Genomic DNA, 11720 nt, shown 5'->3' on the forward strand with positions numbered 1-11720 from the left:
TGCGAGTAAATATGGGAGAGCACTTTCTGCCATTTACAAGGAAAGATTCCCCCCACTTCATCCAGCTTTTAAAAAAAAAGTTCTTCTGGAGTGTGTTGTATAGAAATGAAATTTCCTAATTTAGAAATTCCTAAATAGTCACACTGTTATTCTGTCTAGTACTTTTTTTTTTGTTTCAGTCTCACTGCATCATATGCATTTTCCTTGCACATTTTCATGTGGTACGTCACCCTGCTAATTTAAGATAAACTTGCTATTAGCTTAGAGTTATGGAAGTAATGTTTTACAGCTAAGCAAATAAAGGTCACTTCATGTCCAAGTTTAATACAAAAAATATTTTAAAAGTTCACAAAAATCTCACTTATACAAACTGCAGTTTGACACATAATGGAGTTAAATATGCAGCTATCTACCAAGTTTAGAAAACTTAATTATGCAATGCTATTTTCCAACCAGCTGTTTCAAAAACACTTAAACAGTAAGTTAAAGACAGACATTTATTTGTTTATAGGTAACTTGTGGAAGCAAGGAACCAGAATGTACCTAGAACTAACTACTTAGGGATTTGAGAATCCTAAAGAGAAATGTGAAGTAGGTAAGGTCACCTACAGGAAGGCAAAACATTTGTTAAATGCAAAGTTTACTCCTTTCACAATGTGGTTGGTCCCTTGATACATTTCCATAGAAACAACCTAACTATCTGCAATCTCTGCTCCCCAGGCAGCCAATGTCAAAAGGTTCCAGCAACAAAATAGCTTTTTTAAAAGAAGTCACGTTATAGTAAAATCATGTATGTTATTTGATCCACCTCCAAAAGTGGACATGAGAAACAAAATGAATTACACACTCTAAAACGAATGTGTGAACATCCTTAAAGAAAGGAAATGCAATTCAATGTTCCATATACCGCTTGTTAGTCAAAAAATAAGCTGACCAGAAAACCTTGGTAAGAGTGGAGCATGCTAATTTAGACAAGACATTAGAACACACTAGTAGATATTTCAAGGCCCCTAGCAACACTTTTTATAGTAATTAGTGCAAGATAGTTTTCCCACAAGCAAATATTTGATGGTAGACTTCAGTGATAAACAATTCACTTGATGACATTTACATATAAATACACATAAATAAAAACCCTACATAATTTAGGTTTGAAGATAACAAAAACATGGTTTGAACTGAATTAAATGTAATTGCATGTAGCTGGATCAGGGCTCTCCCTGTAATGACACTCAAGTATAAGTTGTATAAAAAGCATCATTGTACCATCCTCAGTTTAGTAAAGTACTACTCTATAAAAACAGAATCATGAAAACAGCGCTTACATTTTAATGTAAAGTATAAAATTGTATATTGATATTTACATACACTTTGCTGAGCTACATAAGGTAGCTCATGGTAAAAAAAACCAAATCCCTTCTTGAAAGTCTTTCAAAAATACATCAACTGCAATTATTTATGATCAAAAGTTACTAAATTAGCAGCTGATAGCACATCTGTAGTAAAAATATATTTTAGGAAAATAGCTGGAAAAAATCTAAATGTTGACAAATACTTTAAAATTATATTTAAAGAAACAAAACTGCTGGAAGAAGACAGAAGCAGCTAGCTAGGATAATGGTGACTACTGCACACTGCTCCGAAAGCCACGGGCAACAGCAGGTAGAATAAAGGAGGCAGACAAGGAGGGAATGAGGTGGTCCTAAAAAATAGGAAGTGTTAGTCCAAAAGTCAGGAGGTAAAAGAAAAATGTGGTTACCCAAACTCTGTATGACTCTCAATTTTTCTAGACTTGGGGTGAGGGGGTGGAGATGATGATGAAAACAACACTCTTAATGAACAAGCACTCTTCAAAAGCTACAATCTGGAAAACCTTGGACTCCAACTTAAAAAAAAACAAAAAACCCAAACCAAACAAAACAAAAAAACATTTACAGTATGTACTTACAGTTCAATGAACAGTTAAACTAGAATTCTCACACTACAAACTGCATGTTAACTTTAAAAGTTAACAAAATTTTGCAATATGAAGTGCTCATATATATTTCTGTAAAATACATGTACAGATTTGCTTGAATAAACTATTGGGAAAAGTGTTTCCGTAAGTCCTCTACTTCCTTGAAGGAGCTCTCTCTCTGCTGCACAGGTAGTGGTTTCAAGATTCAACAAGAATTTCCACAATGTGGTCAAGCTCATTAAGATCGGATTTACAGTTAGAGTTAGAATTTGTGGTGGTCTGAGAAGGAAATGTTTCAAGTACATCACAGTGTCCCATTTTGGTGTTGCTCATCATTCCTGTTAACATTGTATCAAGGTCATAGTAAGAATTGTCAACCTCTGAAAACAGATCTTCAACAGAATTTGGGCTTTTATTCTCTAATGTCTCAAATATTTGATCCAATGATTTTTGAAAATTTCCTCTATTTTCTTGTGGGCTCTCCATTTCCCACATGTTACTTTGCAGATTCCTCGGAGCTTGTCCTGAAGAAACAGTTGACATAATTTCTGAACTATCTTGTGACTGGGTCTCCTCAAAGTCTTTAGGGAAGGTACTGTAACCTGGACTGTGCTTTGCCTCAGTTTGTTCCCTGGATGAACGACATAGTATATCTGTTGAAACCAAGCGGTCTAGGGAAGCGTGCCCTGCATTCTGCGTATTTATCATCTGCCAAGTCCCATCTTGAGTCATTTCCTCTTGGATTTGCCGTACTGTATTGGCTATTAGTACTGAACGACAAAGATTAGGCTCAACAAGCATGTGGCATAGTTGAAGTTTTACCAAAGACATATCTAAAAGTGACTGTCGCTGAAGATTATATGAAGGAATAGCTTTAAAACCAGCCAGCGTCCCTTCAATATCTTCTTCACCATCAAAACATTTTCTTTTTAATCCTCGCACAAACATTGTGTCCTATTGAGGGGGGGAAGAAAAAAAAAAAGAGGCTCTTTAACACAATTGAATGACCTAATAAGTTGGAAATCATAAGTAAAACTATGGCAAACAAGTTTCAGAATCTTTCATTTGGAAAATAAAGCAAAGCAATAGTTAGAAACTTGTAAACTCGTATGACAGTTTTTTAATGTTTTTAGCTAAAGCCAGTGTGGGACAAGAGATTTCTAAGGAAGGTATAAAGGTCTATGGACTGGTGGGGGATGGGGTGCACTGCCCTCACCTCTTCCTGCTGCCAGATGCTTGCGCACTGGGCCACGGCTCTACCCTGCTGCCATGGCCTGGCCACAGCTGCTCCCCTCCGATTGCCCACCACCCCACCTCCTCTCTGGGATACAGCCGCAGCCTGAGAGGAGTGGTGGCAGTGGGTGGAGCTGAGGGCAGCATGGCACCGCCCCCCATCCATTACTCCTTATACAGTCTCACCACCCTGTTCTGCCCTCATATATCAGGTCCTGGCCACTGAGCCAGCTCCTGCCTGTACTGGTCCAGCCAGGCTGCAGCCCCATGCCTGGTGTGGGTGCATAAAATCTAGGGGGCCATGCATCTCCCAATGTATCATCTGTGCCCCCCCCGCAAACGCCTTGTCTATGCCCCACGATAGACTTACCGGCAGGGAGCTGCTCTCTATGCTGCCTAGCTGCCATGGGTATGTGTGTGCGTGCACATCAGGTGGTACCCTCTCTGCCTGATGACCCTCCTCCCATTTCCCCCAGCCCCAAGCAGCCCCTGGCAAACTGGAACTCTGCCAGCCTGCAAGAGGAAACCCATCACTTCCCATGTTTTCCTCCTTTAAAAGGAAAAAACTATGGCTTTTCCAAGTTTTTCTGCGATTGTCTGCAACCCTTTCATATACTCCTGTGACCCACTTTTAGGTCATGACCCACAGGTTGAGAAATGCTGTTTTAAATCTCCTTGCATAAAAATATTTGCCTCCTTGATACATCTGTTGTTTTGTTTTCCCCCCCAAGATGGAGGCAAGCAAACCAAACAAGTTAAAAATCGCAGAATCATTTTTACAACGACCTTTACAATAATATTCTCTACTTCCGTGAGTAAACCCCAACCTCAGCATTTCTTCTGATTGCCATTGGACATTGAGCATAAAGTTCTGAAGGAGCCTTCCTCCCCCGTGTCCTTTTATGAGTGGTTAGTTAGTCAGAATTCCACCAATTTATGACTAATCTGTTCCTCCTTACGTGCTAAACAACCATCTTCATCGACTTAAAAACTACATGGTAAGGTGGCAGTTTTAAGAACCTCTCAAGTTCTTTTGCTGTTTAGGTCAGTGATCCTCAACTGGGACACATGGCCACAAGAAATTTTACATTCTATATACGTGTTTCTTTAGGTTGACAGGGAGAGAGCAATGCATGATATAACCTGCAGAGCATACCTGCTCAGTTTACTTGTTGCCAATGGGCCAGGAAGGCCTGGGAATCACTGCTCTAGACAAATCCAAGGCATTTTTTTTTTCATATTTAGTAAAAAACAATGCAACACTGGCCTGTTAACACCTCTGTCAGATCATGAGTACTTACATCAACACTTCATGTCTCTGGCACTTCGCTGTAACCTACTGCACTGAAGAAAATACTTTCTATTACAGCCATGGACCTCATGCAGACCCTTGTATGTGGGACTGTAAACTTTCAGAAAGCTTGTATGCAAACCTTAACTCTTTTGTCTTTCTTGCTTTATATATTTGAGGATTATTATTATTATAAGAAATAAGGCCCTTACTGCCCATAGGTTGGTTTTCAAACAGATGGTATCTGGAAAACACCATAAGAAAGAGTATGTGGAATAACAAACACTGGAAAAATCTCACTCTACCTTAATGTGCTCTATATGAGAATTAAAAAAAACGGGAACAAATACAAACCGTGATAAACTTAAATGATGAATCGTTATCATTCAGATCAGTTTTTTCTAGGATTCCCCCCTAATGTTTTACTTTTTTTTGTTTCTCCTTCAGATTGATAGCTTACGTCATAAAATAGTGCCTGGCTGTTCAATTTCTGTCGAATTGTCACTTAAGGAGGGAAAAATCACATACCAGCAACTGTGCTTGGCGTAGTCCTTCCTCTTCTCCCATGCTACAGAACAAGAGTCCATACAGCAAATGTTACAGCACCACCTACCAGACAGCAGGAGGCAAGAAATCAGTCAGATGCAGGAGACGAACACCAAAACTCAATATCCCAGTTTAAATTTCTGGTACATCCAAGAACCTCACAATCTGGAATGTAATTATCCTTACAATGACCTTGGGACACCAGAAAGTACTATTTCCCCCAATTTACATTTAGGTAAGGGGTGCAAAGGCACTTGCCCCAGGTCACACTGACAGCACATGACAGTACCTAGAATATCCGAAGTCCACAACTAATGCCCCAATGACAAGGCCATCCATCCATCCCTTTGCTTCCCTGGTCCTCAGCCATTTTAAAATAAACAAAATGTTTAAAAAGCACAGGAATTTGATAGCATGTAAAAACTTACATAAACAGGGGGAAAAAGGCACATCTTCAAGATAAAATGAAAAACATGGCTGATTTTTTTCACTTTTCTCAGCCTACAAAAAACATTATATAAAACAAATTAAATAATAGGTTGTAAAAACAAGGGAAGGGGGCTGTTTTCCTTCGGGGTAGATAGGAAATGTTATGACTAAGATTTGCTTTGCAAGCCAATAGATCTAACTAATAACAAGCAGAGGAGAAACATGCTTTTTTCTTGTTAAAAAGAGGGAGAAAGAGAGAGAGACACTTTCAAAACAAACTTCAGGGAAAAAAGCTGAACAGCTATCTAAGCAAACTGATACATATTTGATTTCTGGCACTTTGAATCGGGGGGGGGGAAGGGTTAATTTATATATATATGGGGGGGACGGGACGGCAGCAGGCAGGAGAAAAATCTGTACTCCAGAAGACATTCAGGGAACCAGCTCAGTGACATACCTGATACAGACAGTAACTAGAAAGGCAGTAACAAAGAAACTAGTTTAGAGTTTAACCCTTCATTTGCTTTTCACCAAGGCTAGGCAACATTTTCCTTTAAAACAATTTGACAGAAAACTGTCTGGCTAAAACAATGGTTGGTGTTCAACCTCCAGCTCACAGAACTGCACCATTTAACCTGTGGGCCACCCCAAGCGTCTGGAAATGTGGTGGTGGGGAAGCAGTGACAGTGTTAATTGCCATGCCCACGCTGCCAAATTACTGGAACTGTGGGAAACCCTTTGGGCCACATGATGTGGTCCTTGCGTCTTAGATTGCGCTGGCATGTGGAGTCACTCTGCAGCTGTGTCTGACATGGTGGGTCAGGCCATGTGTGGGGCTGGGTTGGTGTGTCTGTGGACTGGACCCACACAACTCATCCCATGAGAGCAGGCAGATTGAGTACCACTGGGCTAAAAGGAAACTTTCTGTATTTGCCTTCTCTAGGAAATTGAATATGTATGCCAAAAAACCAGAACACCCAAACAAGAAAATATTCTTGCCCAAACCCCGAGTGTTCTGAAATGCTACCAGACGATTAACTCAAACTCCCACCCTCATATTGGCTAGGCTCCCTAGTGAGGCATCACAGATGCATTTCAGTAATGCAACTAATCTTTTCCTCCCTACTGATGAAGGCAAATGGTGGACAATACTGCATCATGGGAGATGTAGTCCAAGTGGCTTTGGGAACTGGAGCATGAAGGAGCAAACTATAGCTCTCATGTATCATCAAAGCAGCATTTCAGAACTGAAATTTCCAAACTCAGCCCCGAAATTTCTAAATATTCCATGGGAGTGATAAACATTTTCTGACTAGCTGCATTTCTACCAATTGCACACACTACAAGCAATTTCCTGGAGAACCTATACAGCATGTACAGCAGCCTGAGACTGGCCAAGTATTCTTAAAACGCAATCAAAAACTTCTTAATCCTGTTTAGTTGCTTGCTGTTTATAAATGTTAGAGATGCTAAAGATCTGAAAATATGGAACCAAGATCTCTGATCATTTTGGGAATGAATGCATGCTTTTCTCTCCAACATGGAGAGTCAGCGTCTAAACATTAAACTGACATGAAAGGGCTTGCTGAACAGAAGGAAGCCTCAATAATAAGCAAACATGAGCAGGACTCCTTATTAGATCTAGAAACTAAAGGAGACAGTGGTAACTATGGAGATGAACTTTAGTAATATGGAGAGGGAAGGAAACAGGTACCCAATGCAGGAGCCCAATGCATGCGACTCTACAGTTCTGGATTTTTCTGTAGAGCAGGAAAAAAAACCCTAAGCCAGTGGTCAGCACTGTTTTCGGGCAGTGCCAAAAACACCGCAACCTTGACATACAAGATGTTGGCATGCCAGGGGCAGACTGTGATGGAGTCATAATGTGCTTGATCCTTGTTGTAGCAGCACAGCCCAGGCCCCTTCCCTGCTGTCTGCTCCAAAGTGCGAGTGCCGAGCAAATGCTTTTGCGAGCCACACTCTGGCACCCATGCTGGGAGCGACCCAACCCTGCCCTAAAAACACTGTTTCCTAGAACCAGAGATGTGGGATGGAAAACCCACATCTGTGCCTAGAACAAATGAGACCACTTGGAATTAAAGTAGAAGTCCCTGGTAATGAAATTTGTTTGTGACTCCACTCATTGCTACACAATTATGATGCAGAAACTAAGTTCTCTTCAAGAATTTCTTCTGGTCCTTAGGACCTGCAAAGAAAACTTTGCAAATATAAACCAATGCCTTGCTGTATTTTTAAATGCTACATACGAGTGTTAATGCTAACATCCAATTCATTTAAATATAAAACAGGTTTCTCTGCTGTTTCATCAGATAGGCAAGAAATGCAGATAGTAACAGGAAGACTAGATTGTTGCTATCTTGGCTGTTTGAGATCGTCTCCCACAATAATTTAAAGTAACATTTGCTCTTGCTCAGAGGGAGGAGGAAGAACAGCCTCCTCTTCTTTGATCCACTTACTGTGAGAACCAGGAGTCACAAGAACAATAAGAACCGACATACTGCATCAGACCAAAAGTCCATCTAGCCCGGTATCCTGTCCCCAACAGCTGCAAGCAGCAGAAACTTCAGAGGAAAGAGCATAAGATACATTATGTACAAAACAGTCCATTTCATCACATCCTTCCAGCTAGCAGCAATCCTAACTCCAGGGATGTTCTGATCCAAAGATGATATCCCTGACTATTGTATTTAATAGGCTGTAACAGACTAATGCTTTCCATAAAATTTATCTAAACCCTTTCTGGATCTCATTATGTCACCGGCTTCCTCAAATGTCCTGTGGCAAAGAGTTTCACAAGCATGTGTCGTATTAAAAAAATAAAATAATTTGTATTTGTTTAAAACTTGCACTCAATTGAGTTGGGTGCCGCTTATTTCTCACGTCATGAGACAGAGCAAGCAATCAGACGTTCCCTATTCCCTTTTCCCACACCATTCACAATTTTAGAGAGCTCTGTCCCATCCCTGCTGAACAATCTCTTTTCCTAGCTAAGGCTTTCAAGTCTTTTCAGCCCCTCCTCATACTGAAGCTGTTCTTGCCGGTTCAAACTCTCTCCACCTGTTACGGTACCGCATGTCCTTCCACAGCCTCTGTCGAAGCGAGCAGCTGCTCATAAAAGGGATGCATCCTTGATTCTGTTATTCTACAAGGTGCACTGGCCTCCTTCAGATTCCCAGAACTAATCACCTCTCATTACCCTGCCACCAGTCTCCTGGATAACTTGATAATAAGGAAGCGCACAGGGCACGGATACCTGAAGATTTCTAGAATACCTTGCCACGAGTAGCATGGGGATGGTGCATTCACTGAGTTAATTCATTTTCATAACAACAACAACAACAACAACAACAAGCCTTTTATGTTTCCTGAAACTGAAACCCAATTCCTGGCCAGTCATGGGCATGAGGTGACCTTGTAACAAAAATGAGGCCACAGGAGCTAGCAATAAATGGCAAACAGAAATCCCTTCTGAAAGGCTGTCCCTCCTGCAGAGGGCTGTGCCCCACCGCACACGTGCAGGCGTGTATGTAATACCTAGCTATGCACATGTGTGCACACATGTATATATGGTGCGCGAGTGTGCAGGTTCTCCTCACTTAATGTCATCCAGGTTAATGTTTCGTTATTACGTCACTGATCTATTAGAGAACACACGCATTTAAAGTCACGCAACATTTAGTTATAGTTGTTGGCCCGCCGCTACTGTGACGCAACTGGATTCGTTTAACGTCATTTCACGTAAAGTCGCATTTTTCAAGACGGTAACTACGACGTTAAGTGAGGAGGTAGCTATATACATGTATATATCCACACACATATTCACATGCACACATATCCACCCACACGCATAAGGGCATACATACATCCATACACCTGTGCACAGGCATGCACACACCTGCACACGTACACCCCCACCCACGTGTGTGCAGTGCACGTATACACCCACACACACCACGCACGTATACATCCAGACGCCCGCGTATGCATCCATACACACACACACACACACACACGTGCGTGCGCATCAGCACACTCAGGGCACGTACAAGTATACATACATACACGCACACGCACGCACAGTATAATGCGAGGTCCGACCCGGCTCCCGTGCACGGGGGGTGCCCCGCCGGGCAGGGCGCTGGGGAAGGGCCAGGCCGAGCCACCGCCGCGGGACCCCGGGGAGCGGGACGCGCCGCCATTTTGACTCCGCCGCAGCCGCCCAGCCGGGCCCCTCCGCTTCGCTGCTCGGGGGCGGCTCCACCCCGGCCCCGCGCCCCGCCCGGCCTGGCCCCACTCACCGCCTTACCACCGGCGCCCGGAGCCGCGCTCCCGCCTCGCCACCCGCTCCGCGCCTCAGAGGCAGGGCGGGGCCAACCGTAACGCCACGCTCCGCCTCTGCACGCCCGCCATCTTCTCGTCTGGGCCCACAAAGGAGCCAGGAACCCGCCCCTGTGCCGCTATTGGGGGAGAGCAGACTCCGGAGGGCCCCGCCCACAGGCGGGCGCTGGCGCTTATTGGCTACCTCCTGCTCACGCAGCGCCGGCCGCGCGGCACCCGGCTTGCCATTGGCTGACAGGTTCCCTAGCAGGCTCAGCCCTCCCCCCCAACACGCCGTCCGTCATTTGCGGTTGGGTTACCATGGTGCCCAGGCCCGCCCCGCACTGTCATTGGCTGGAGGGAGCAATGACGTATTTCAAAAGGCAGCCAGAGCCCCGCCCCCAGGACTCCAGCGGGCTCCGCCCCTAAGCACGTGGGTGCCGGGGGGTGGGGCCTCCTCCTTCTCGGACACGCGCCTGTGGTGGAGTTCCGGGAGTGTGTTCCCCCTCACCCCCCCCACAGACCCCGCCCCCCCGTGGCCCCAGGGCAGGGCCTGACCCTCAGTCCCAGCTCCTCCCAGTCAGATCCAGTCTGTGGCCCCGATCCCACTATGGCAGCACCCCAGGGCCAGTCCAGCCGCTTGGGGCTTGGGTGCTTCACTGCTGTGGCCCCCTGTTGCCGTGTCTGGAGTCCCCTGCGCTGGCTCCAGCCTGTGGGCCGGGGTGGAGGCGCCCCTGCTCCAGGCGGAGGTGTTTTTGCCCCTGGGGGCAGGATCCTCTGAACCTGCTGCCTCATTTGCCCCATCTAGTGAGAATCACGACAGACGGGGTCTCTGCCAACTGCCCCCTGCACCTGGAGTCGTCCCCCGATGGAAAAGGTCTGCTTGGCTCTTGCAAAAACGTGCTTCCAGGCCTCCCGGGGGTGCAGACAGCCCCCGATCCCGGCAGGACAACGAACAGTGGTCGTCACAGGAGTGTAGTTCAATAGGCCCCCGTCTGCCGCCGCTATCATCCTCAGCTCCGTCTGGTCTCCTGTGTGCCTTCATCCGCCATTGATGTCTATAGGTCTGACGCCACGTCGCTCATCCATCTTCTCCTGGTTGTCCAGGCGCCCTTCTCCCCTCTGGGACCCCGAGGAGCGCTTCCTCGGTGTCCAGATCACTTCTGATCTTTCCACGTGGCCCAGGCGCTGCCGTCTGCTCTGATGTCCTGCGTTAGGGCTGGGTCTGTGTACAACTGGCATAGCTCCTTATTGGTTCTTACGCACTGTTCTTGTGTTGTGAAGCTGAACCAACCCGTTTCTAATCTCTGATGGTTTTCAGCTGCTGCTGCCGGACCTCTGGAAACACTCAGCTCATTCTTGGCACGCAGCTGCTTGCTTGGTTCCTTTCCCGGTGTGCGCATGTTTCCCCTTGTCTCCGATTCAAAAAGAAAGGGATGTCAGGTTTGTTCCCTATAGCTGCAGAGGATCTTAGTAGCTGCGTCTGGCCTTCGGCTTTGCATAAGGAGGATCTGCAACCCAGGGCGGTAGGGGAGAGAAAAGAAATGCTGAAAAGAGACTAGTGGAGGAGTTGAGGAGGAGCAAGAAATAAGCTAGACTAGTAGGTGTGGGAACTACAGGCCAAAAGGTGGAGAGAGGAGAAAATAACAGTGTTTTAAGGGAGTCAGATTAGCAGCAGCTGGGAAAAAGATGGGGCGGCTGAATGCTGCAATGTGCCACAGAGCTTTCACACGGCTCTGTCTGACTTGCCCTAGTCTTACCCCGGCATGGTGCAGAATTACAGATCAGAACTTCAGAAGAAAAGAACGTGATGCTACAGCGTTAACACTGCCGTGTATTTGGAGAGACATATTCCTTCTGGCCTGCCTGCAAAGTACTTATAGTCCTGATGCTGCTGGGCTGAGCCCGGTAAGAGCGACCCTTGCG

General features: G+C 45.2%; 1 protein-coding gene across 5 annotated transcripts; it reads right to left on the reverse strand.

Annotated features, from left to right (window-relative positions):
* Positions 1-303: 303 nt before the first annotated feature.
* CDCA4 (cell division cycle associated 4) lies at positions 304-9951 on the reverse strand. Of its 5 annotated transcripts, XM_090034163.1 has the most exons (4): positions 9776-9951; positions 7934-8038; positions 5010-5090; positions 304-2911 (listed from the first exon to the last, which is right to left on the reverse strand). In XM_090034163.1, the coding sequence occupies exons 3-4, from the start codon at positions 5046-5048 to the stop codon at positions 2156-2158; spliced, it is 795 nt and encodes a 264-aa protein (XP_089890289.1). In that variant the 5' UTR covers positions 5049-5090; positions 7934-8038; positions 9776-9951; the 3' UTR covers positions 304-2155. The 5 variants fall into 5 exon arrangements, with proteins under 5 accessions (XP_089890289.1, XP_089890291.1, XP_089890286.1 ...); XM_090034165.1 differs by lacking the exon at positions 7934-8038 and having other exon boundaries at positions 9784-9951; XM_090034160.1 differs by lacking the exon at positions 7934-8038 and having other exon boundaries at positions 9776-9948.
* Between the last annotated feature and the right edge of the window lie 1769 nt (positions 9952-11720).

Source organism: Crocodylus siamensis, chromosome 2 (genome assembly GCF_052110815.1).
Source record: "Crocodylus siamensis isolate JL-2025a chromosome 2, ASM5211081v1, whole genome shotgun sequence".
Taxonomy (NCBI): Eukaryota; Metazoa; Chordata; order Crocodylia; family Crocodylidae; genus Crocodylus; species Crocodylus siamensis.

Bases quoted from the DNA above. Each gene is read 5' to 3' on its own strand.
- CDCA4 (XM_090034165.1), bottom strand. From the start codon at position 5,048: ATGGGAGAAGAGGAAGGACTACGCCAAGCACAGTTGCTG. The intron at 2,912-5,009 runs GTATGTGATTTT...CCCCCTCAATAG, and splicing joins TACGCCAAGCACAGTTGCTG to GACACAATGTTTGTGCGAGG.